Source organism: Gopherus flavomarginatus, chromosome 1 (assembly GCF_025201925.1).
Source record: "Gopherus flavomarginatus isolate rGopFla2 chromosome 1, rGopFla2.mat.asm, whole genome shotgun sequence".
NCBI classification, from domain to species: Eukaryota; Metazoa; Chordata; order Testudines; family Testudinidae; genus Gopherus; species Gopherus flavomarginatus.
Window position 1 is genome coordinate 30638122 of NC_066617.1, and position 26881 is coordinate 30665002.

The window sequence follows — 26881 nt, forward strand, 5'->3', positions numbered from 1 at the left end:
TGTGTCCATAATAAATTTTAAATCAGATGAGACTCTTCACAGTCAGCACCAAACTGATATAGTTTATGCTTTAAGGACACAAACATTTTATTTTAGTAATACAAACTTTTTATTTATTCAATTATTTTTTTCTGAATTGATGTTCAGCAACTGGTCTAGCCAGGCAGATTACAGCCGATGATGTTTAAATTTACCCACCATCCAGTGATTAACCTTAGTCCTTGCCTTCTTCACATATTTAACTAAATCCTGGATTTTTCTAAATCCAGAATGCCAGTTGTGTCAAAATATGAGATGTGGAAAAACATTTACAAGGGATAAATTGAGAAAAATTCAAGTTTCTTATATAGTCGGGACATGAACAAAACGTTTACACAAGTCTCTAGAAGAGAGAAGCTTCTAACTAGCCCACGGTGTCACCACACCCTGTAAAGTATTTCCAGTTAATTCTATATTTAGGACAATCATCCTCTTAGATATGCACAGTAGATCTGAAACTCTGCTCTCCTTACATGAATGTTCTTCTATTGGTGTCAAAGGATGTTCCACAAAAGGAGGGAGATCTTTCATGAAGCTCTGAGAAAAGTATATTGCTGTTCTATCACTTCTGCTAACAAACACTAATAGTATGAAAATGCGATTCCTATGAGGAAAATCCCAGATTTACAGGTATATTCTATACCTGACAGATATCAATAGGGCCCTACCAAATTCATGGCCGTGAAAAATACATCACAAACTGTGTAACCTGATCTCTCCTCCCCCTAGATATCTGGGAGAGGGGGCAGGACTGGCGACATCCAGCCAAGGGTTCTACCCAGCTCTGAAGGCAGCGCCCCCACCAGCAACAGCGCAGAAGTAAGAGTGGCAAATCCTGCAACCCCCCACATCCTCTTTTTGGGTAGGGACCCCAACGGTTACAACACTGTAAAATTTCAGATGTAAACATCTGAAACCATGAAATTGACTATTTTAAAAATCCTCTGACTGCAAAACTGACCAAAACAGACCATGAATTTAGTAGGGCCCTAGATATAGATGCACAAGTGCTAGGAATGGCACTGGTTATGCAGACAAAGAACTACACCCCTTATGTTTATAATTTTAGCTTTCTATTTATTACATTGTTTGCTAACTGCAATAATTACTGAATATTTCATAAAAGCAGCAAAGAATCCTGTGGCACCTTATAGACTAACAGAGGTTTTGGAGCATGAGCTTTCGTGGGTGAATACCCACTTCCTCAGATGCATGTCATGCATCTGAGGAAGTGGGTATTCACCCACGAAAGCTCATGCTCCAAAACCTCTGTTAGTCTATAAGGTGCCACAGGATTCTTTGCTGCTTTTACAGATCCAGACTAACACGGCTACCCTCTGATACTTGAATATTTCATATCATCCGTTAATACACAGTCCTCTGTGGAGTTATTTTACACATGATCCCCACTTCAAAAAGCTCAGACTCTATCTCAAAGTACCAAATAATCACTGTATCAGTTACTTGATCACTAAATAACGTAAATTTAGATTTGTCTTATGTTCGTAACAGGTAACTTTTTAAAAACTGGTTCCCAGTGAAAATGTCAGAAAGCAGAAGAGAGGAGGAAGTGCATTGAACAAGCACTGCAGTTAACATTCTTGAAAGACACACACTAGGTATGATTAGGTAGCCCGTGGAAATGAGCCTCCCAGCCCAGGTTCACAGACTCAGGCTCATGCTAGCGCTCTAAAAACAGCTGTAGACAATGCTTTGAAATCGCAGTTCAGACTCTGAAGACCAGGGAGGCAACTTGAAATGCTGCATATACAGTTATCTGTAGAGCGCTAGTGCAAGCCCAAGTCTGTGGACCTGGGCTGGGAGGCTCGCTGCTGTAGGCTGTGTAGGCATACCCTTAGTCACTAGTTACTGAGAATGTGGGGAAACTTTAGGAGCATGCAAGACTGAAATACTGAACTTTTAAACTATGTTTGTACATGATTGCCTGAAACAAATGACATACCTGGTACTTACTTGTAAGTGAAGCTCTTTATCCAGTTGACTGATTCCTTGAGCAAGTTTTGCTAACTGTTCAGCTATCACAGCTTGATGAATAGATTGAGAGGTATAAGTCTTTACATCAAAGTCTTCTCTTAAAAAATCAGCGTAACATTCTGAAAAAATATATTTTAAGCTGTTTATTTTTCATACCACAAAAGTTACATATATATTTAAGGATGTAAAGAACTGCAGGTACACTAGACCTACACCCCATGTTATTAACAGGTGTGATCTGGTTTCCAGAATATAACTGGACATTGATTTAAGGAGCAACCATTAGCAAAAAGAGCAAATTTAAAGGAGACATGCTCGACCACATCATTTTTATTGCCCATGTCTTGCTGCCTAAATCCAAAACTGGATAAAGCCACCTTTTCAGGAATGCATTACATTAAAACTATACTTCCCATTTCCTCTTCAGCATTTTGTAAGCTAAATAAGATGAAGTTTTACGCAGAGTAAAACTACTGAGAATCGCAAACAGAAAACTGACAATTGCAACTGCCACCATGAAATCATATTGCAATCTTGTAAACAGATTAATTTCTATGCAATTAAATTAAAACCACCAAAAGAATTTCATTTGTGATCCACATTAGAACTAAACCAGAGACTCTAAACATTAACAATGATTACAATGATTTATTACATCTCCTAGTTCTAGTCTAGTCATTACGATAGAAATTGAAGAGGAGGCAGACAACCCTTATAAGGGGATTTTGCTTTTTAAAGAGGAGACTGTAATTCCAACATGCAATCGATCCACATAACAAGATGACACGAACATCAGCACAATTTAAATACAGAGTTCTCCCTTCGTAGAGAGACGAAGATGTAATCAGAGGACAGACTAGGAACCTGGAATTCCTGAGCTAGCAAGCCTTGCACACAGGGACTAACAGGACATTCACTAAGAAGAAGCCACCTTCTGCCCCCCACAGTATATACAGCAGGATCTCGTGTGTGTAAGGGCCACTAACAACACCACAATTCCTACTAACTTCATTTGATGCCACGATAAACCTGAAGCACGGGGACTAGAACAACTCCCAGCAAGGGCAGTTACCCCCTTTCCAGCCAGCAGGCCACCCAGTGGGGACCTGCAGGAGCAGCAAGACAGCCACGCAAGCAGACAGGTGTGACAAGGTTCTCCTGCTACCAGAGCAAACTCCTCCGCAGCCTCCAGCTCTTCCGCCTCCGGTCCCTAGTCCGGCTGGCAAACCCAACGCAGCCCGCACCACTAGCCTGGTGCCAGTCCCCTGCAGGGCCCCTCTGCTGCCCAACGCCCTGTGCGCCCCCAGCAGAGCCCGACTGCCCGGTGCCCTCGCTTCACCTCAGACCCTCTGCTGCCCAGGTGCCCCAGCTCCAGCATCCCCCACTCGTGTCCCCGCCGCCCGCTCCCCCACGGACCCCGCGCCAGCCCCTCCTCACCGTCCCCCAGCAGCTCCCCGAGAGCCAGTCCCAGGGCAGGGCTACCACCGCCGCTTCCCGCCGCGGCCTCCTCCATGCTGGCAGCTCGCGGAGACCCGCACGTCATCCAAGAGCGACCGGCTCGCGACAGCGCCAGAATTCCGCGCCCCCGCGGTGTCTGTTGGCAGGGGCGGTGCGGGGGGAGGGGTGAAGGTCAGAGGGGAAAGGTCGCGCTGGCCTGGCATGTTCCGCCTGCCTCCCGGCGCGGGTGAAGTGGAGATTGAGGCTACGAGGGGCGGGAGCGGGAGCGGGCGCAAGGAGGGAGGGGGGCTGGGCCTGGGGAGGGATGGGGGCAGGAGAGTGGGGAGCAGCACTGGGTGCTGCGGAGAGCAGGCCTGGTATAGCTGGCTCAGCATCGTTCCCTGCGCCATTCAACCCCGTCCTCTTATTGCTCTACCTTTTCCCGCCCCTCTGTCTTCTTCCCGCTTGTCTGTCTCCCCTATTCCCTGTCTTTTCCTTCCCTCTCTGAGGATGTTCTACAATCGGGCACTCATACAGCTGGCTCATGACATCTTGTCTGCTGGGCACTTTGGACAAGGTTTTCTCCCAGTCTCTGTATTGACTCATTCCTGCTGGCCCAGTGACCACCGTCAGCTTAGAGAATACTGAGCCTCTTGTCCATAGTACCCATTAACTACCCCAAAGAGCATCCCAAAGGCCCCTGTGATCTCATTCCTCTTGATCAAAACTCCTTTAAGGGAAATCAAGACTGATATTGTAGACCTCCTAGAGAAAAGTGTGGTGGGATATGAACACTTGCTTGTGATCCTGGCCGTCCCCCCACTACACTACACAAAGGCAACAGCAGTTGCCATGGAACTTTGAGCAAGGATTTCCCCCTGCCCCCGCCCAGCCAAAAAAAAAAAACCTGACCAATCAAGGGACCAGCTTTACATCCCAGTTAATGCTGGAGTTATGCTCCCTATTGAAGATCAAGTCTCCAAAGACTTATGTCTACCATCCACAAACAGATGGATTAGTTGAGAGAGTCAACAAAACCCTTAAAGTGATGCTAAAAAACAATGTCTATCCTCTGATCCCAAGCATTGGGACCAATTACTTCCTCCCCTCTTGTTTGTCATAACGAAGGTACCACCAGGTTCCACTGCATTCTCTCCCATTGATCTGTTTATACAGGTGACAGCCTCAAGGAATATTAGACCTTCTATATGAGGGCTGGGATGGCCAGATGATATCCAGTATGGCCCAGTATGTTCTCCATGTCAGGGAGTGCCTCCAGTCTGGGAGTGTTTGCTTGTGAAAACCTGTCGCGGAGGGGAGAAGGGAGCTTGCAAGAACAAACATAACCAGGCTGCATGCCTACTGACCTTCCAGTCTGGATAATGAGTACTTTTGCTACTCCCTAGCATGGAATCCATAGTGCTAGCCAGATGGCAAATGCCTTTTGAAGTGGTTTTTCAGTTGGCCTTGTGGACTACAAAGTCTGCCTGCCTGGCAGGAGGGAAAAAAAGTATTTCCCATGTGAACCTTGTGGAAGCCTTGGAAAACCGGGGAAGAGATGTTTAATGCTTCTCACGTACCAGAACTCAAACTGGGGTTTCAAGCACCCATTCACCAAGAGCCTGCACAAGTACAGATGAGTGCCAGTCTCCTAAACAAAGAGCCTAGGTTTTACATCTTGGTGAGGCCTTCTGCAATGAATTCCTTCTGGGTGCAGTGGAGAATAGACTAATACACCACCATCTCAAGACAATATACCCTATGCCACAATTGGATGAGCTTTTGCAACATTTTGGAGCCCCCAAATACCTCACTACAGTAGCTTTTACAAAAGGCAGATCCTCTTCGCTGCTGAATCACAAGAAAAAACAGCCTTCTTGATACCTTTCAGGGTCTTCCACTTCCTGACAGTGCTTTTTGGCTTGCATGGAGCAGCCACAACATTTAATGGACAAGGTTCTCAGACTTCATCAGCAGTATGCCATTGCATTTGGACAATACATATAGCAACAACTGAGACGATCATGTGCAGCAAATATGAGCTATTTTTCAGTTGCTGGCTGACGGGGAGAGATCACGGCCAATCTGGCCAATCAAGAAGTTAGTTACTTGGGTTATAATGAGGGAGGAAGCCAATCTGAGCCACTGATTATCATAGTGCAGGTATTGTCAGCATGTCCCATTCTCTAAACAAAGAAAGAGGTAAGATGCTTTCTTGAACTAGCTGGGTGATTTGTCCCTGGCTTTTACCACTATCGGGAGCACCTCTGATGGACCTAATAAAAAGTGGTAGTCCAAAGAAAGTCAGGACAACTGTTAAAAGACTTTTAACACCCTGAAAAAACAGTTGTTCCAAGAGCCAGTCTTCTTCACTCCCTATTTTTCAAAGGAGTTCATTTTACAGTTGACTCCTCAGGTTTAGGCCTGTTACAGGAGAAAGCAGCTAAAATACTTGTTGCCTGGACCCTCTGGAGGGATGGAGAAGACACCTTTGCTTTTATTTTATTTTTAAAGCGCAGGAGGATCAGCCTGGGCCCCTCAGGCATTCAGGAGATTAGGAACCCAGCCCCCTTCGCAGAGACTTTTTGCCTTTTGAAAAAACAGTCAGGTGAGCCCAGACTGTCTTGTGACTTGCAGGATTATTTTGTTTACCTCTTTCATTTTGTACTGCTATTATGCCCAGAAGCAGGGGGAAGGAGGACTTCCTCCTTAAGACTTACAACCAGAGAGTTGTACCACACGCTCCAAACTGGTATTACAGCAATGTCTACAGGCAGTGAAGGATGTCTAGGATGGGAGAGAGGCCCATCCTTATCCCAAAGAGATGTCCTAACAACCTATGGCATATGCATTAAAATGGTGGCCTGGATGTACCCCCAACCCTGGACTTCTTCTTTCCTCCCACCCCTGCCCGAGTCTAATAGGTCTGAGACATAGCAGCCTATGGAGGATTTCAGCCCAAATAAATTGAAGAAAGCTATGCATAACTGCAAAAGATAGTCTGAAAGTTAAACTAAACTATAGTGATAATCTGTAGAAAGAAAGCTGCTCTATGGGTGTCATTACAGGTTGAATAAGAATATCTGGTTTTATGATGTATGCAGATATTCTCTGTGAATTACAATGAAAACATTAAACCCAGTTTGATTTATGCTGTAACTAGGATTTCAATTGTCTTCCCAGTTGAGGAGTAATTCATTAACCCACAATACTACTAGGTCCCAGTATTCATTCAAATGTTAAACATGGTGCTTGATGATATACTCTGGCTCATTTGTGCCATAATAATGGGATCTATTGGGCTTTTCTAGCGTCCAATTTATTTTGTGCTAACTCTGAGTTTGATTTACAGCATTCAGGTCTCTTAAAACGTTATTTTGAAAGAACTAAATCCTTTTTTGATTTAAATTATGTTTAATTATCTTGTTAACAAAACTGTCACGGTAATCTTGCAAAAAGAATAGGAGTACTTATGGCACCTTAGAGACTAACAAATTTATTGTAGCATAAGCTTAAATTTGTTAGTCTCTAAGGTGCCACAAGGACTCCTGTTCTTTTTGCAGATACAAACTAACACAGCTACAACTCTGAAACAGTAATCTTGCTGGATCAAAGACTACATTTAGCACTTGTGACAATACCTTAAGGCAGTGGCTTTCAAGTTGTGCTCTGTGAAGCACTTCTAGATGGTCTTGTGAGCTAAGTCTGTCACAGCAAGAAGCAGTCCTATTGTTCTTGAAAGTTTCATAGATGTTGTATTTTCATAGAATATCAGGGTTGGGAGGAATCTCAGGAGGTCATCTAGTCCAACGCTTTGCTCAAAGCAGGACCTATCCCCAGACAGATTTTTGCCCCAGATGCCTAAATGGCCTGTTTAAGGATTGAGCTCACAACCCTGGGTTTTGCAAGCCAATGCTCAAACCACTGAGGTATCAGGCCTTGTCTACACCGATACTTTACAGCGCTGCAACTTTTTTGCTCAGAGCTGAGTGCTGCAAGTTTCAACACTGTAAAGTGCCAGTGTAGACAGTGCATTAGTGCTGAGAGCCGCACTCCCAGTGCTGGGAGCTGCTTCCCTTGTGGAAGTGTTTTTTGTTTTGTTTTTTACAGCACTGGGAGAGCTCAGTGCTTTAACATTGCTAGTGAAGACATGCCCTCACTTTTCTGTTCAAGCAGCGCTCCTGTGTGCCTGTGCTTATTTGGGTTAATGGACAGATATTAAAATTCTGATAATAAAAAAAACTTCCTGTCTGGTGAGTATATTAAAAATACCAAAATACAAATATCTAGACGTATGGAACCAGGCTGCCAAGTGACCCATAACAGAGGAACTGCTATATTGGATCAGATCAGTGGTCCATCTTGTCCAGTTCCTGTCCCACAAGTGGTCAATACCAGCTGCTTTTGAGGAATCAAATGCCTGGAATGCCCTGTGCACAGAAGAAGTTTCTTCCTAATAAATCATAGAATCAGAGAATATCACGGTTGGAAGGTACCTCAGGAGATCATCTAGTCCAACTCCCTGGTCAAATCAGGGCAGAAGGCTGGTGGCCTGGGGGAGTTCAGGGGTCAGTGCACAGGGCTGGAGGGTGTGGGGAGTGCAGGGCAGAAGGCTGGGTGTGTGAGGGGGTTCAAGGGTCAGGGCAGAGGGCTGGGGGTGTGCGTGGGGTTCAGGGGTCAGGGCAGAGGGCAGTGGGGGTGCAGGGCAGAAGGCTTGTATAGGGGTGGGGTTCAGAGTTCAGGGCAGAGGGCTGGGGTGCTCAGCTCATGGGGGTGCTCCCAGCCCCCTGCCCTGAGCGGCTCATGGCAGGGGGCTGGAAAGGATATGCCCCATCCCATCCCCTTCCCCAAGGCCCCGTCTCTACCTCTTCCCTGTCTCCTCTACGGAGAAGCGAGCACACTGCCACTCTTCCCCGCCCTCTCCCTTGCAAGGACCATCAGCTGACTGGCACAGGGAAGGAGAGGGGGAGGGGCAGGAAAGCACCACGCTGGGGGAAGAAGCAGGGGAGAGGGGAAGCTTGGCTGCTGCAGGACCAAGCTTCTGCCTCGCCCCGTCAGGGGAGAGCGGTGGGTGTGGGGGCTGAGTACGGCTCAGGGATGGGACTGTGGCAGGCAGCGGGATGGGACTGTGGCAGGCAGCAGCATGCCACTCAAAATTGGCTTGCATGCCATATTTGGCATGCATCCAATAGGTTGCCAACCCCTGGACTAAATAAAACAAAGCAATGACATTCATCATCCAGGACCACTGTTGTTGTTTTGTGGGGGGGGTTCAATTTTCCAGGGAATGGCTTCTATAGTGTGTATATTAGGAGTAGGCAACCTATGGCATGCATGCCAAAGGCAGCACACAAGCTGATTTTCAGTGGCACTCACACTGCCTGAGTCCTTGCCACCAGTCTGGGGGGCTCTGCATTTTAATTTAATTTTAAATGAAGCTTCTTAAACATTTAAAAACCTTATTTACTTGACATACAACAATAGTTTAGTTATATATTATAGACCAGGGTTTCTCAAACAGGGGTCACTGCTTCTGTAGGGAAAGCCCCTGGTAGGCCAGGCCGGTGTGTTTATCTGCCCTGTCCACAGGTCCGGCCGATTGCGGCTCCCACAGGCCGCGGATTGCTGCTCCGTGCCAATGGGAGCTGCTGGAAGCAGTGGCCAGTACGTCCCTCAGCCCATGCCACTTCCAGCAGCTCCCATTGGCACGGAGCAGCAATCCGCGGCCTGTGGGAGCCGCAATCGGCTGGACCTGCGGATGGGGCAGGTAAACACACCGGCCTGGCCCACCAGGGGCTTTCCCTACAGAAGCAGCAACCCCTGTTTGAGAAACCCTGTTATAGAGTTATAAAAAGAGACCTTCTAAAAACGTTAAAATGTATTACTGGCACGCGAAACCTTAAATCAGAGTGAATAAATGAAGACTTGGCACACCACTGCTGAAAGGTTGCAGACCCCTGGTCTATATCTTTACCCTTGACCAGAGATGTTAACTCCCTCCCTTAAAATGTAAACCCAAGAGTAGAATACATCTCCATTTTTAAGGAAGAACACGGTGCTCAGTGTAATAGGAAATTGCTCAATCAGGTGGGGAGCTTTTTTTTTTCATTGTTAAAAGATATGCCCTCTGGAAAGAAATCACTCTGACATAGTGAGTTACAGCTACTATTTTTTTGTCAGTTTACTTCATTTTAATATGAAGATCTTATGATTTACAGATTGCTTTTTCCTAACTCACCTGAAAAGACTATTTGCAGGTAGCTAAAAATTTAATGGCACACTATGGATTATGCATTTTCCCCTGAAGTTCTCTATTCTATAATGGATGTAGAGCATACAAGTGGTAAAGCTAAGTTTATAGGCAAAAGAATGTACACAGCTGGAAAATAGCTAGTATTGTGATGGATTTTTTTTCAATATGAATGAACACAGTTTGTAACATTTTCTGTTTTGGTTTAAGAGAAGTTAAACTGGGGTGTAGGCAAAACTGTAGTTAGCTTAACACTATCAAATTACATTGCAGTTTGGTTATTATGAATTAAAAGTATTGACAAACTCTTGTGTAAGGTGGTTATCTTCTAATGTTCAATTTTTGGGGGATTAACACAGTGTTATTTTACGGATGGCAGAAGATCTTTATGATTCCGGTATGGAATAAAATAGCAAAATATTGGAATAAGCCATTCCTAACAATAATCATTCTACTGATCATTTTGTTTCTTGGTAAGTAGTAAATCTTTCTTCTTGTATGTTGAAAATTGTTTAAAGGGTCCACAGCGTCCAGGGGCAATAGATAAACAGGAAGAGTACAAACTTAACGTGACTAGAAACATTTTTATATTCTTTAGATTTCAGTTCAAACACTTTTTTGGATGGGGGACATTTAAACTTTTGTGTGCAGACTTAGTAACATATACACAATAATACAGTATTATGATGATGCAAGAGAACAAATGGAACTTCAGCCAGACCACTTCTTGGTGCCATCCCATCAGAAATTACAAGCCAAGTATGATTAAGGTAAGTAAGTAACTGGATGGTAGATTTCCAAGGGACGCTTAAGTGCTGATAGGAAGATGCTTCAGTAGGTGGCACTCTTTCTGTGGACTGACATTGAAATAATGTCCCAGAACCATGGGGAAAAGGCAGTGTTCTATTGGAGGTGTTTTTTCTCAGATGAGGCATAAAACAGGTGCTGGCCACAGCTGGTTTTGAGGGGGAAGAGAACACTGGAACCTTAGAATAGCATCAAAGTCTAGTGAAATTTGAGCTTGGGTAACATCTGCCTGGCTAAATTCATTTTACTTCTGTCACAAATTACTGTGCCTGGTTTCTGTGTGCTGATGAACATACTATGTACTGTCTTTGGTGATGGAAGTGATTCTTTTGCATGAGAAGGAGAGGCGATAATTTAGTAAAATGCTTTGAGATGAAAAATGTAATGTAATTCCAAATGACTTTAAACAAAGTGAAATTGACTAGATTTACTGTCTATGGAGAATGAAAGAAATGCAAGAAGTAAACTTCATAAATATCAAAAAGCAAACTAGACTGGAAAATGTTCTTTTTAATAAACTAACTTGTAGTAATGCAAGTACAGACATCTAAACTATAAATAATATTTAAGTGCCTGTTCTAGAAGACCTCCAGAAACCTTAGCTAGATATAATGAAGAATGTCACTACAATAGAAAAAATAGAAAATAAAATAGAAAAGTGGTGGATATTTATTTTCCTTCCTGAGCTCCAACTGGAAAGATTGTAAGTGAATTTTGGTCAAACTTTTTTGTTAATGAAAGGCAGATTTGAGCTGAAATTAAATATGGAGTATCCTTGTGAAACCATAATAGAGCTGTCTTAAGGCAAGGCCTGAACATACCCATAGCATAAAAGGATGGAAATTTGTTTGATCTTTTCAATTTGAATACATTCAGTATGAAGTTTAACTCCAGAACTTCGTAGAAGTTATGTGCATGTTGAAAAAGAAGGTTATTATAATGGAAGCTTGTATGTAGTGACATGCAGTTTCTTTTCTCTAAGGTGGAATGCAGCAGCAGATTAATAACACAGTATTGATACTTCAGAGTTTAGGACAGGAAGTGAAAGTACCTTTACCTTGAAGTTATATTTTAGGTAACCAGACTTTTATGCTTGGAATCTATCTAGGAAACTAGGATTAATACCTTACTCTTTCAAAAAGAGGGTTATATGATGACCCCAAGTTTTGTCTCCAAAAGATGACAAATCCAGTAGCAAATCATCACATAACATGATGATGGGGAACTGGTTCAATAATGGATTGGAGAGAAGAATGTGACTTGCCGAATTGCCAACATCATCCCCTTTAATATCTGTGCTCCCGGGACGTCCCCCATTCCAATATTAATTTAGCTCAACCTGGCTTAATGCTTATGTACACTTGAAATGCCACATCGGCACAGCTGCAATGATTTACTGTAGACACTACCTCTGATGATGGGAGGGGTTCTCCCATCGGTATCAGTAATCCACCTCCCCTAGAGTCAGTAGGTAGGTCAATGGAAGAAGTCCTCCTCAACCTAACATTGGCTACAAGGGGATTTAGGTCAGCTTAACTAAATCACTCGGTGTGTATTTTTCGCACCCCTGAGTGATGGAGCTGTGTTGATCTAATTTTCTAGTATAGACCAGCTCTTAGTTTCAGATGCTGCTGATTGCAGCCAAGGCTGTTGGCCACTTAGGAAAACGTTTTATAGGGAAAGATGGCAAAATAACGTACTTCTCCCATACTGTATTTGCAATAGTACAACTCATCTGAAAGGATTTTTTTTATACATTGGTGAATGTGAATAAACTTCATTATGTTTGATTGGATTCCAGTAAATCCTTTTTTCATAGTTACAGTGTAAAGGAAATATAAGCTTTGCTTCTGTCTGATCAAATCTTAATTTGAACCATATATGCAACACCTGCTTAGTAAGAGAAATCCTTAGGGACTGGGAGGGAGATCTATTTTTGGTCTTCTCACTGCTACTTAAGCAACTGGAATCTGGTCCGAGTTGGAGGTGTCAAAAGTCATTACCATCTGATGGGTCTCTGATAGTGTTTGTGGAATGATATTTTGTTCCTAATGGGTAGGTACATATGTCAAAAGACACCATCATAGCTGGCACTATTGCTTCCAGACAGAGGACAGTGATATAGCATGGTGACTGAACTACCTAATCACTCCAGAGTGATTCCTTCAGGTGGGTCAGCCACATTCCAAAGGCCGTTGAAGTTGGTACTGCCACTACAGGGATTTGCCTGTTCTGTGGACTGAGGAGACTGCATATATTTCTAGAGTTCTCAGTCTTATACAGTAGCCTAATACACTATGACACACACACTTATTAAAAAACAAGACAAAACAATTTTTGTTTTTGTTTTCAGATGCTATTAGAGAAATGAAGAAATACTCAACTGCACATGGGACTGAAAAGGCTGCAAATATCAACCCCAATGCTTATGATCATATTCAGATGAAACTTTTTAGGTCACAAAAAAACCTTTACATCTCAGGATTCTCCCTGTTTCTCTGGCTGTAAGTGTAAAATTTGCTATTCCAATTCATGGACAGTGTCTCTCATACAATAAATACTGTACAAAGCAGTAACAAGAAGATCAGAAAACTGGATGGACAGATTTATAAGAAAAGGTTGAAAGAGCTACATATGGATAGCTTGGCTAAGATAGTATAAATGCTAAAGGTGAAAAGAAATTGCTGAATGTAATATTCACAGATAACTAGAAAAGGAAAATTTGGTGTGACTGTTAGGAGAAACATCTCAATCAGGAAGTTATTTGGCAGTAGGTGTTTCCATGGGGAAGTTGTAGGAGCCCAATCTTGAGACTTTAAATCTATACTAGATAGGATAATAGAAAATGTATTTTAAGGAACAAACTTGGACTTGCAGTGAGATGGGACTAGATAATCTAGTTTTTTCATCTCTGACTTCTATAACTGTTGATTTCCTTCTTGGAATTTGTCAGTTATGAGTATTTTTTTAACTGCAGATTTGCAGAAAATAAGTTACAGCACCATTAAAATAATCCTAGTAGCCAGCATGTTGGTATCAGGAACCTAGGTTCTCAAGTCTAACTGGACTGTTTCACTGAAGCTCAGCAAGAGTGTGGATCCTTAAGAGCAATATTCCCAGCCTCTGAGGCATATGCTTGGCTATTGAGCACTTTTTGAGAGATGGCTAACCACTACATCCTTTTCAGCAGGTTTAAGTGGTTATGCAACTAATAACACAGATCAGTGTAAATTTTTAAGTGAATATCTATGTTAACAATAGTAGCTAGCCCATTTATGTTAAGGAAAGATGGGCAGAGCTACCTAGATTTAAAGACCCACCCACTCAATCAAGGGAAGGGGCCATAGGATGAAGGATCAACTAATTCTATGGGACAAATAATGAAAAGAACAAGAGTGCATGTCCTTGGTTTAAAACAAAGGCAACAGATGGGGACATTGAGTAGTGAACCCTAGTCAGTGCCCACTACTCAATAAAGCAATCAAAGGAGTTGGCATGTGCCACTGAGAGGAACTCTGGCCAAATACTTGAGACAAATAGGTACCAAAAGTTGGCATCACAGTTACAGAGAACCTCTTTGTCAAGCTGCTTCTTCCTGGACTGATGTATGTCTCTTGGCCAGTGCCAGCAGGAGGTTGACTAAAAGATCCTGTTACATCATGGGGTCATAGACTGGGAGTTGTTAAAGGAAAAGATGTGGAGAAAGGTGCAGCTGGAATCTCAGCCGGAGGTTGTGGAGGAGCCAGAAAAGAGGCTGCAACCTGGTGCTGCGGAAGTAGACATTCTCTAGGGTCTCTCTGGGAACAAATATTGGGTTCCATGAACTATGCCAGCAGAGTGCCTGTGCTCACTGCTCCATGGAGAAGCTCCCAGGTTATGTCCTCAGTGGACCATGGAACCAAGGTGGAATAAAAGTTGCTGCACTGGGAACCTCACCCTCTGCAGGAGGTAAAAGGTCTGACCACTTTGTATCGGGGTGAAACATGATAGAGAGGAAGTGGATAGTGTGGAGCATAAGCTGTTCTCGAGGCACTGTTCAGAGGTGGATTGCGTGTATAGCTTTCAACCTACTCAAGTGGGGCATGGAGGTAAGAGAGAGGCCCAATTTTTGAGGTCTGAACAGTCCTGGGTTAGCAATGGCCACGGAGAACCTTTTCACAGCACCCATTTGAGATAATCAAGAGAGGCAGGAAGCAAAGCCACCTTCACCTCCTGAAGCATCTGGGGGACACAAGAGGTGGACAGCCCCATGCATTGGGCAAGCGCCATTGGATCCACCAGTCCCACAGTCCAGGAAGTCTCAGATTCTGATAAACATTATTCAAGTCGGTCCCCCAGCGCACCAGGGGAGCCATATTCACCTATGCATGAAGATGAGAGTTGTGCAGCAGGGGCTTGAGGAAGAGCTTGCCTCCCCACATCTCCACAGCGGCCACAATGCATTTCTTTGCAGAGCTTCCAGGTCCTGAGACGGTCCTGGTAAAAAAACCAGTACCTCAGAGAGAACTTCAGTGAGAGACCCTCCCCCAGGGTGGTTATGAAAGCTTCCACAATTGTTGCTAGATTGATAGCCCTATAGACTGAAATATTTTCTTTTAATTGAAAACTTTTATTTTAACCTGTAGAACACAAGTCACAATAGCACAATCTCATTACCCCATCTTGCTTCTACCCTGCCCTAGAGGGACCACACCTAAGGATGAAAGGATGGTTAATTGTCCTTGATTCAGTCCTTGGCCTCTGTACTAAGACTATCAAGAAGGGGCTAAACTTCATATTTTTGGGCCCAACTTTGTCTTTTACATTCATTTATTTCAGCTCATAAAGCTCTATAGGTGCCTGTTTCATGATCTGGGGGCCCATTGTCTCATTTTTATATACACAATAGTAAACATGATAGAATACAATCTTATCTCTGCAACCTGAGTGTGAATATGATATATAGTAAAAAAGTGAGCCTGTGATACAACAGACTCGTTCAGCTAAACCTGTCCATCTCAAAGAGTGTGAGGGAGTGGGAAAAGATGAACTCTGCTGCATGCCTAAGTGCATGTCTATGCTACCAATTTTAAGTTGACATCCAGCTGCCACAGTCATTAAGTCGGAAGTGCATACCCACACCATACTAGGTGGAGCGTGTCCTCACTAGCAGCGCTTGCATTGATGCTGATATCTGTATACCATGGGTAGCTATCCCACAGTGCAACTCGCCATGGGGTTTGGGGAAGGGCTTTCAGTGCGACATGGGACCAAAACATTTTCATGGGGGGACTGGGACCCTGGCTTCAACGACCCATGGTATATCCCCCTCTCCCACATCTCAACTGCAACCGATAATATTTCATGCCTTTTTTCAAAATACTGGCATAGCTGCATGTGCGCCATCTCCCGAGAAGGATGGATCCCATTCAGCTGTGACTGTTGGGAGTATTACAAACACCACACGCCTTATCCTGCAGTATTTCCAGAGCTGAGAGAGAAGCCGCCGATGGAACATGGCAATGTCCTTCAAGCAGCCATGCTGGAAGCCATAGAACAAAACAATTCTTGATTGCTGCTGGCAGTCGTACAGCAGCTGAACACAATGGAGCATCATTTCTGACCGAGAAACAAGCACTGACTTCCCTGAGGTGGAAGCCAATCTCCCCATCAGGTGTTCCATGTTCAGAGTCACTGGGAAAACAGCCCAGAACCTGGAGAGAGAGGTCAAGGACATGCTGGCTTTAGATGTGATCCAGCCGTTCAACAGCCCATGGGCCTCACCCGTGGTGCTGGTCTCCAAGGAAGACGGAATGATCTAGTTCTGTGGGGAATATCGGAAGCTTAAAGCCCTCACCATGTCCGATGCCTTCCTCATGCTTAGGCCTGGGGAGATTCTAGACAAGCTGAGGGGGATGGAGAATGTGGCCCTGGCGTACATCGATGACATATGTGTCTTTAGCCAGACCTAGGAGGAACATGTGTCCCAGGTGAAGAGGGTGCTGGGCTGCTTCAAGGAGGCAGGACTGATGGAAAAGCCAAAAAGTGTAAGGTGGAGATGATCAGAGATTGGCCCATTCCCCAGACCAAGAAACAAGTCCACACCTTTAACAGGATGGTGGGGTGCTACCGGAGGCTTGTACCCCACGTTACCCCCTGAGCTGCCCCCATCCCTGAACTATGTGAGAAGGGTAATCCAGACAAGGTAGTCTGGACTGAGCAGTGCCAGAGGGCTCTCTGTATACTTAAGGAGGCTCTAATCCAGGGCCCAGTAAATCTGGTAAACCCAGACTTTGCCAAGCCTTTTGCAATGTTCACCAACACCTCAGACGCAGGGCTGGGTGCGGTGCTGATGCAAGCCGATGCTAAGGGCGGGAGACACCCCATCGGGTACCTGAGCAAGGAACTGCTGCCCCGGGAGCAGAACTATGCGGCCTCAGAGAAGAAATGCCTGGCCATGGTGCAGGCCATTAGAAAGCTGCAGTTGTATCTATTTGGGCGGCGCTTTGCTGTGTATACTGACCACTCTCCTCCGACATGGTGGCATCATATGAAAGAGGCTGATGCCGAGCTGCGGGTGACAGAGACACCTGTTCAGAGGGTGGCCAAGGTCAAGATGGGGGCTCTTAACCAAGAGAGCCCGAATTGCAGCCCTCCAAACTGGAGCAGGGGGAAAAGACCCAATTCCAGTTTAAACCCCCGGGGTATTGGGGTGGCAAAAGGGCACGGGCCACATAAACCTTCCAACGTACAGCCTGCAAGTGCCATCAAGCACAACAGACTTACGGGAGGGCGTAAAACTGGAAGGGCCTGTCTCCCACCAAGGAATGGGAGAAATGATGGGTCATCCATGGGAACGTTGGTGGGTTCAAACTTCCCCAGGTCACCGGCTAAAGTGACCTCACTCAGTTCAGTCTCGAATGGGGGGACAGATGTGACGAAGTGGGACTGTTCTTACAGTTTCCTGTGAATACTGTAGGGGTGCCTTAGTTTCCCCTATCCATTTCTTAAGTCTCTAGGTGATGGGATAAGGAGGTGAGATTGTTGCAGAGCAAAGGACCAGTGTGCATAAATGGCAGACACTCTGTCTCCTGGCAACTAATGGCCTGGGCCCTTCCCCACTGCAAGGTGATAGCTAAAGGTGTTGGAGAACAAAGGAATCAGGTGACCTTCTGGCCCAGGAAAGGGACAAAGCAGAGGAGGAGGGGCTGGTGGTGAGTCAGTATGGGGCTGGCTGGGAACGTGAAGTGAGGAGCAGACTTGGTTGTCTGGCTCACTGCACCCCAAAATGGACCCGCCTTAGGAGTCCTGTTCTCTGTACCTACAAGATCTGTTTTAGACCATGTTCCTGTCATCTAATAAACGTCTGTTTTACTGGCTGGCTGAGAGTCACATCTGACTGCAAAGTGGGGGAGCAGGACCCTCTGGCTTCCCCAGGACCCCGCCAGGTGGACTTGCTGTGGGAAGCACACGGAAGGGCAGAGGAATGCGCCAAAGGTCAGACCCAGGAAGGTGGAAGCCATGTGAGATTCTTACCCTGAAGACAGTCTGCTCACAGAGAGGAGACTTCACCAAAGTCCTGACTGGCTTTGTAGAGGGCAGTTCCAGAGCATCGTCTGGGGACTCCATGACACCTTGGCAATATGCAGGACGTACTGGATAGTTTTGCCTCAGTGGGGCAATCTATCTTGGTACCAGACCACCTTGCCAAAGAGTACATAAACAGAAAGGGGTACTTTTCTCCCCACTCCTGCTGAAGCCCTGAGCCCCAGCAGGCATGCCCCTCGGGGCTGAAGCCCTGAGCGTCATCAGATACCTACTGTGGGGATGAAAGCCTGAGACACCCTTCCCTATTCTGCAGAAACCAGAGGCAACGTGTGGAGAGGGACACATGGAGTCACATGCCCCCCAGATTTTTGCCAGAGCTTGCTGGACCCACTTGGTCACCTGGTGCCACCAGGCTCCCTCTCTGCATTGCAGCTGCTGGAGCTGGCAAATGGGGAGCTGCATCCATCGGGAGAAGCATCAGCAAACAGCAGGGAACTGCAGGGAAAGCCATTGCATTTGCTGCTCTCTCCTCCCACAGTGCTAAAGCAGCGACCCCTCCCCGCAGCTCCCAGAAAAAAGCATAATGGGGGAATCACGTGCTCTATTATTCGCAGTCTGAGCAATTGAAATGAAAACTGCCACCATCTCCCTATGTGACCTTAGCTGATATCACCCTCCTGAAGGTAGTAAAGGCATCAAGGGAACAGATGCTGCAATGATGCCAGGAGATTTAATACTGGAGTGGTGTGGGAAACTGTCCTACTGTGGTGGAAGAAATAAGGCAGCCCCCCCCCAAACCTTTTGCAACAGATTGCAGAATATCTCCATAAAACTTTCCTAGAGATCTTTATTAAGGTGACCAGATGTCCTGATTTTATATGGACAGTCAAGATTTTTGAGTCTTTTTCTTATATAGGCTCCTATTACCCCCCACTCCCTGTCCCAATTTTTCACATTTGCTGTTTGGTCACCCTATCTCTGTGGAGGATTCCCAGACCATCCCTCTGCACATAAACAGCTTTTTCCATGGGGCTCCCTCTGCCTCGCTGGTGCAGCCACTGGGAAGCAGATAGCCACTGTACCTCATCATTTAAAACAAAAAAAAATTATACATAGAGTATAAGACCATGTGACCCCAAAATATTAGTTGGAGTTGCATACTCACCAGAGATGCCTTCCCGGGCATCAAACTTGTCCACAATACTGTTCTGTGACTGGCTGGATTGTTCTTGGGTTTCAAACAGCTCCTGGCTCTCCGGGAGAATGGATTCCCTGCTCACTTGTCTCCCATTCTCCTTTTCCTTATCCTAGTCCAAGACCTCCTCAGTGTAGCCTGTAGTGGCCCAGGAGTCCGACTCCTCAGGGGTATCCATGCTGCTCTTTGGGGTTGTGGGGTTGTCGATGGGAATCGCATGTAGCTTGTTGTAAAAGCGGCATGTCTGCGCTGCAAAACCAGAATGACTGTTTGCCTCTCTTTTCTTCTGGTACACCTGCTGAAGGCCCTAGTGTAGCCCTTTTCCCTTGTACCACATGCAATCTTTTTGTAGTTGTCTGGATCAGAGTTGTGCCTGTACAGACTGTTCTTCACACAGACCAATAAGATCCACCACCTCCTGTGTACTCCAGGCTGGAGCGTGTTTGGGACGTTGAATCACCATGATCCACTTGGCTGATGAGCTCTCCACACTGAACAGACAGGAAATGGAAATTCAAAAGTTCTTGGTGCTTTAACTGGAGATGTGCTGTTTCCTGCGTACCTGGCTGTTGAGCAACAAAGTTGAAAACGTTCACCAGAGCAGTCACAGCGGAGTATTGTGGGATACCTCCTGGAGGCCAATAAAGTGGATGTAAGCAAGGCACTGTCTACACTGCCTCTTCATAGATCTAACAACATTGATTTAAGCACTATGCCTCCTGCAGAGATGGAGTAGTTAAGTCAATGTAGCAAGCAAGTTACATCAGCAAAATGGACGTGGTTGTGTAGACACAAACTTCATTAGGTCGACGTAAGCTGCTTTCAGTCGACCTAACTGTGTAGTGTAGACCAGGCCTAAAAGGTTAACAGGTCTGTTAATGCTTCTTCTCAGAACAAGGATGAAGCAGCTACTTGGATTTGTGAATCCAGGCAGCCATCTTACAAAAATAATTTTCGCTCACTGCTGCATTTAACTGAACCTGTAACGTATTGCCGAAAGGCTCTGGTAATGTAAGGAGAGAAAGATGCATCAAAATGAAGTGGAAGTTTGTGTTCAGAATAAAGAGGATTTCTGAGAACCTGAATTATACTACTTGGACTCAAGTGTTCTCTTGAAACATTAGTAGGGAGGTGAAATTGATGTGTGTTCCTGGTCAGAATTATGGGGAGCTGTCATATTTGGATATCTTGGGAGTAGTAATCACTATAAAATGAAAAACTCTCAAACTTTGTCACACTTCTGTGTATGTGTGTGTTTGTATTTTATTATTAGTATTAGTAAAAAATAAATGTTTTAGATCCAAAATCATCAACAGAATGCATAGGAAGTAATATGCAAAAATTACAAATACATTTTAAAATGAAATTGAAAACTGCTTTTACCCTTGCCTCCTACAAAGGTTTTTATACCATGTTTATTACCATAATATCTTAGCACCTGAATCTTGAGTTCATGGTTCTGTGTTTCTCCTATGACATTAAATAACAGCACAAGCACCTTCAATCCTGTAAGCAATGAAGGTCCCTCCCCCACTTTTTAAATATGTGTAATGTCATCCTTTGGAACAGGTGACACTCAGAACTGGAATTCAGGTCCCGAAAGGTTTTTCACTTTTCAATTTCTAATTTTAACTATTTGTCAATCATTAAGCTTATGCATGTGTCCTATTAATTTAAGATCCTAAATAGTCTCTTAAATTTACTTATAGAAGTATTTTGTTCACCTTTACATCTAAAATAAATCTTAACAGAAAGCTAAGAATCCTATTAGAAAAAGTAATAATGCTTAAATTCTCACTGTTTCTTCCTCAATGTACTGAGATGTACTACTCACCCTTATTACTCAGTTGGCAAAAGAGATGGGAATTCAGGTAGCTATGGAAATTTAAGTAGCAAATACTAACGAAGCTGCAAGAAAATACATGGAGGAGAATGAAAAGTTGCAACAGGTATCTTAATTGCCTTTTTAATTATCTTGTTAAAAGGAAATAATTACAGCAAAAACTGTATGAGCTGTAAGACCCAGTGGGTATGTCTACACTGCAATTAGGCACCCATGGCTGGCCCATGCCAACTGACTCATGCTCGAGGGGCTCAGCCCAAGGGGTTACAGTTAAAGCCCAGACTCCAGCCCGAGCCCTAAAGTTTACACTGCAGTTAAATGGCCTGTTAGGGCTACTCGCAGTTGTGGAGTGATGTGTTCCGTGGGTAAGTGCTCTCTCCTTAGTCTCCACAGGCTTGTGTAGTGGTTCAGAGCATGTTTGCCCCTTCCTTGGCTGTTAGTTAAATGTCTGGGAAGGGAAAGTGCTCCAGACTCCCTTGCAGTACCAGCTCTTCCAACCTTGATACCAGCAGGAGAGGGTGAGCTGCATAGGTTTCAAGATTTCTACTCAGTTTATGGCAGCTGTTTGACCCTACCACCATGATTACCTCCTCATGCTTCTAGAACAGTGGTCCCCAAATTGTGGGGCATGCCCCTCAAGAAAGACACAGATGAATGTTTGTGGGGGGGAGGCACATGGTGGGGCCCAGGCCAGCACACGCACGTGCCAAGGAGGAATCACCATGCTTTAAGCCTCACTCTGCCTTCAGGCGCAGTTCTGTCCCTAGACCATCTCTGCCCTCATTCCCTCTCCGTCCCCAGGCCAGCCTCATCTCAAGCCCCAGCTCCTACCTCATCTCCAGTTCTGCCCCCAACTACTCAGCCCAAGTTCTGCTGCTGAGGAAGCCTTAGCTGTGCTGTCATGGAAGGGGGCATGGATGGATTCCCTCACTGGTGGGGGAGTAGAGCTGTAAGAGTTTGCGTACCGCTGTTCTAGAACAACGTGCAAGGGGGGATATGCAGGAACTATGAGTTTCATCCCCTATGATTTTAATTTAAAAAAAATCTAATTACTGTGATACTATAGGATCCAGACTAACACGGCTACCCTTCTGATATAGGATATCATAGGTTCAACAGAATTGGAATGCATGGAAGACCTCCAAGGAACAATGAAAGGCTATAGGAAATGGTGTAGGAGATTCAGTAGATGGCATCATTTCCTGTCAGTATTGAGCTAGTGATAGAGGGACTATTATAGAATCATAAAATATCAGGGTTAGAAGGGACCTCAGGAGGTCATCTAGTCCAACCCTCTGCTCAAAGCAGGACCAATTCCCAACTAAATCATCCCAGCCAGGGCTTTGTCAAGCCTGACCTTAAAAACCACTAAGTTGTTGATGGAAGTGCCATGCTTCACAAAAATAGAGAACTGAGGTCCTAACCACTTGTGATCATGAAAAGAGTATTTGGACCTTTACTGGTAGCAGAACCTCTACTCTTAATCTGGCCAAATTCCAGTTTAGACAATTATATTCTCTCTACTTAAATTTCTTCTGCAGTTGAATTTGACTAAATTTGGGGTTTTTACTGATATTTGTTTTTAAGCTACTATGCATTGTGGTGTTACACCAAATGTATATATCACCCCAGAGGTGGTTGTGTTTTAGTAGTGGCTGATGTGATTGATCTCTCTAGTTTGCATGTCTTTCTGCACAGGATTTTTGAAACACATATTTATATAGCTGCATATTGAGTGGATGTGTTTAGAAAACCATCCACAATGACTCCAAGATCTCTCTTTTGAGTGGTAACAACTAATTTAGACCCCATCAATTTATATGTACAGTTGGGATTAGGTTTTCCAATGTGCATTACTTTGCATTTATCAACATTGAATTTCATTTGCCCATTTGTTGCCCAGTTACCCAGTATTGTGAGATCCTTTTGTCACTCTTCGCAGTCTGCTTTGGACTTAACTATCTTGAGTAGTTTTGTATATTGTCTCCAAATTTTATCACCTCACTGTTTACCCCTTTTTCCAGATCATTTATGAATATGTTGAATAGGACTGGTTCCAGTACAGACCCCTGGGTGACTCCACTGCTTACTGCTCTCCATTCTGAAAACTGACCATGTATTCCTACCCTTTGTTTCCTGTCTTTTAACCAGTTACTAATCCATGAGAGGACCTTCCCTCTTATCCTATGACAGCTTACTTTGCTTAAGAGCCTTTGGTGAGGGACCTTGTCAAAGCCTTGTCAAAGACTTTCTGAAAATCTAAATACACTATATCCACTGGATCCTCCTTGTCCACATGCTTGTTGACCCCCTCAAAGAATTCTAGTAGATTGGTGAGGCATGAGTCCCTTTACAAAAACCATGTGGACTTTTCCCCAACAAATTCTGTTCATCTATGTGTCTGACAATTTTGTGCTTTACTATAGTTTCAACCAGTTTGCCCGGTACTGAAGTCAGGCTTACTGGCCTGTAATTGCCAGGATCGCATCTGGAGTGATTAGGTTACATCCACAGTTAGTAGTTCTGCAATTTCACATTTGAGTTCCTTCAAAACTCTTGAGTAAATACCATCCAGTCCTGATGAATTATTACTGTTTAGTTTATCAGTTTGTTCCAAAACATCCTCTAATGACACCTCAATCTGGGGCAGTTCCTCAGATTTGTCATCTGAAAAGAATGGCTCATGTTTTGGAATCTCCCTCACCTCCTCAGCTGTGAAGACCAATGCAAAGGATTAATTTAGTTTCTCCACAGTGGCCTTATTGACTTCCAAGGTTGCCCAACACTTTGCCTGAACGAGGCTCGTGTATTAGCATGAATTGATTTAAATCAAAGGATTTAAATCACAGATCTTAATAATGATTTAAATAATCAATTTTAATCATGCTTTGCTCATTTTAATCATACTAACAAAAAGTTGATTCTCATTGGTTGGTAACCATTAAAACATGTTGATGTGCAACTAAAGATAGCCTTTACACTAAATTTGATGTTTCTGTTTGCTAACAATACACATTTATTTAAGCAAATTTAATTGTAACTATGTGTATTTTTTAAAAAGAGACCTGTTTTCAATTTAAATAAAAATCCAATTTAAACTAAAACTGATTTTTCTTTTTTCTTGAATTTTTTAATCCACCATGTCATGTAATCACTTACACAAACATCTAGTATTATGTAAGCTATTGGCATGCTAGCTACTTTCATTATGGCTGTTACCTGGGGATTAGCTAATTTGTTTATATACTTACAATTTAAACTTTTCAAAAAATATATTGTTTTAGGAAAAGTAGAAACAAAAGGTTTAAAATTTGTCATTTGAAGTAATCCTTTGGCTGGTTCAATACACGGTATTGTTAAGGAAGGAAAATTAATGTATTTCATCAGTGTTGTATAATATAAGGAATTTTGCCTGGCACTAACTAGTTGGATCTCTGTAGGAAAAAGTTAAGCAAGAAGTCAAAAATACAAATTTTGGCAGTTTTGTTTCACAACTGAGATTCTGGTCAATAAAACCCATTATCAAAATAGAGTTATCTAGAGATGTGTTCAAGCATACCGTCAGTGAACGTAGGCGGTAACAGCTTGTGGAGCCAGGAACCATAACTGGTTTTGGTAACTCTTAGATATGTGAACAAACTTTAAGATCAATATGTACTAGAAAAGATACACAAATTTTATTGGTAATTTGGGTAGGTGTCTTGTAAGGAAATAAGATCAGTAGAGTGGACTATAGGCAAGTCTTTGTGTAGTCCATGGTTCTGTGTTCATGAAATTTGGCATTTTGCCAAACTACCATAGAATCCTGTTTTGGCTGGGAAATCTGCCATTTTGCTCTAGCCAGATGCCCAACACCTTGCATTTTTTGTCCTGCTATGTTGTGGCTGCAGCTTCCTCTTCCTGTGCTGCTTTCGCTACAAAAGGGACTGTGTTACATAAGCAGCACATTCTCCCCTCTTGCAAATAACAGAGTCAGAAAGCAGAGTAACTCTCCTGGCTCATCAGGACCTTCCTTGCATAGCTCTGGAGGTGTGTCCCCGAGGGGAGAACTGTGGCAGCCCAGGGCCATGCTGGTGGGTTGCAGGTGTTAGGCAGAGCTCCATCCCGCTTGGGATGCAAAGTGTAGTGGACTGGTTTAAGGTCTGGATTCCCGGGCACACAGTGACAGGAGGTTCCCAATGGCTCTGCCCCTGCACTAAAACCCCACCCCACACTTGAAGTAGTGGTGGAATACGGTCCACTTCTCTCACAGAGCATCATGGAGTCCCTTTCTTAGCCTGGCAGGAATGGCATCAGGGCCCCTGCTCTTCTGGAGAATACCAGTTGCAGCATTTGGGATCACTCTCTTGCCCCAGAAAAGAAAGGGTGGCCCAAGAACTTACACCTTGGCTGCTAATGTATCTGCTTCAGTGGACCAGGCCCGCTGCTGTCTTCCCTTCCTGTCACACACACAATCCTCTGCTGAGGTAGCTTGCAGGGATTGGCAGGGGTGTGGCGTTTGAATTAACACTCTGTTGAGGAAAAAATGGACAATTCTACACTCAGAGCTAGTGTTTGTCTACAGATTTGGGTTATCTCTACAACCATGAGGGCTAAAAAAAACCCTTTTTTACTAAAAGTTCAGATTCTGATCTAGCCAAATGCTTTCAGGAGCTGGGTCTATAAGTATGGGCCTATAGTTGCCTACTATTTTGTCCAGCCCTGGAAGCATGTGTATGTATTGGTCAGACTCTGCATATGGACATACTTCACAGCTGAGGAGAAACAGAGTTATGCCAGTGCCCCAGTACAGCTTCTCTGGGACACAGTGCTCTCTCTACAGCCCAGCTCTGACCTCCCAGGGTCCCACTGTCAACCAGAGAAGGATGGAGCTTTATTCACTCCACTGGGTACTCAGTATTTATCTATCTCAGCTGGGTACTGTCCCTACAGAAACCTTAAACACCCAACCATATTGGGAGTAGCCTTCCCCTTTACCCCAGGTTTCCATAAATTACGCCTTCAGAGAGGACTCAGCAATAAATGATGAAAAAATAAATTAACCTAATGAACACTGCCATAGAACTGAAGGACACTTGATCTGAAATTGTGTGTTGGAGTATAAGGGGCCCAGGTTAGAGGTGATAAATCCATAATCAAACACACCACCTCTTACATTACTGACTACTCCTTCAACATTTTATTTGATAGCTCCTCTTTCACCCATCTTGGATGATGTCCCAAGATTTTTATCAAGGGCCTTTGCTTCTTCTCTTGAATACTCTGAGCAATCTCATTTGATCTCATGAGTTCAGCTCTTTTTTCTATGTAGCTGACTCTTGTATCTACCTCTTTACCTTTGAATGATTTGTATGTCCAGTATCCTATCTCCTCCACCCTCTGTCGTTCTGTACAAGAAAATGTGTTGCTCCTTTTCTTCACCTAAAAGCTTGCCTCTTCCCTTGCTCTCCTTAAATGGGACAGTTCACGTTCATGTGCTTGATGTGGGAGGTCAGATGAGCAGAGGATTGAATTTCTTTGAAGGGAGAATACTGGGGAGGGAGGTGTAGGCGCATGGGAAAGGAAGTTGTAGGAGAAATGAGGAAAAAGAGTCACAAGAAACAGTGACTAATCCTGGATATTTTATCATTTTATAATTAAGACACAACTGTTATAAAATTGCTTGAAATATAAAGATTCATAATAGCAAGTACAGTAGGTACATAACTTTTATTTAGTGCCTACTACAGCTTTTGTGGGAACTTCCAGGGCTTAGCATTTCTGGAAATAAGATAAAGTTGTATTTAAG

At 44.0% G+C, this 26881-nt stretch overlaps 2 protein-coding genes across 9 annotated transcripts in view; one reads left to right on the forward strand and one right to left on the reverse strand.

Annotated features, from left to right (window-relative positions):
- Positions 1–26881, reverse strand: part of COG5 (component of oligomeric golgi complex 5) — a 482330-nt gene that overhangs the window by 355271 nt on the left and 100178 nt on the right. For 4 of the 7 annotated variants that reach the window (XM_050925485.1, XM_050925455.1, XM_050925481.1 and 1 more), the window contains exons 1-2: positions 3472–3626; positions 2014–2153 (exon numbers count right to left, since the gene is read on the reverse strand). The exons of 1 other annotated variant lie outside the window; for it this stretch is intronic. In XM_050925485.1, the coding sequence (XP_050781442.1) occupies positions 2014–2153; positions 3472–3577 (246 nt within the window). In that variant the 5' untranslated portion in view covers positions 3578–3626. Of the gene's footprint in view, positions 1–2002; positions 2154–3471; positions 3627–26881 lie in introns of those variants that run through there. 2 more of the 7 variants (XM_050925465.1, XM_050925484.1) reach the window with 2 other exon arrangements.
- The window catches only part of DUS4L (dihydrouridine synthase 4 like), a 140105-nt gene continuing 116894 nt past the window's right edge, over positions 3671–26881 (forward strand). Inside the window, exon 1 of one of the 2 annotated variants that reach the window (XM_050926055.1) lies at positions 3671–3718. The gene's annotated coding sequence lies outside the window, so the exon portion shown is untranslated. The remainder of the gene's footprint in view (positions 3719–26881) is intronic. The other variant, XM_050926053.1, reaches the window with a different exon arrangement.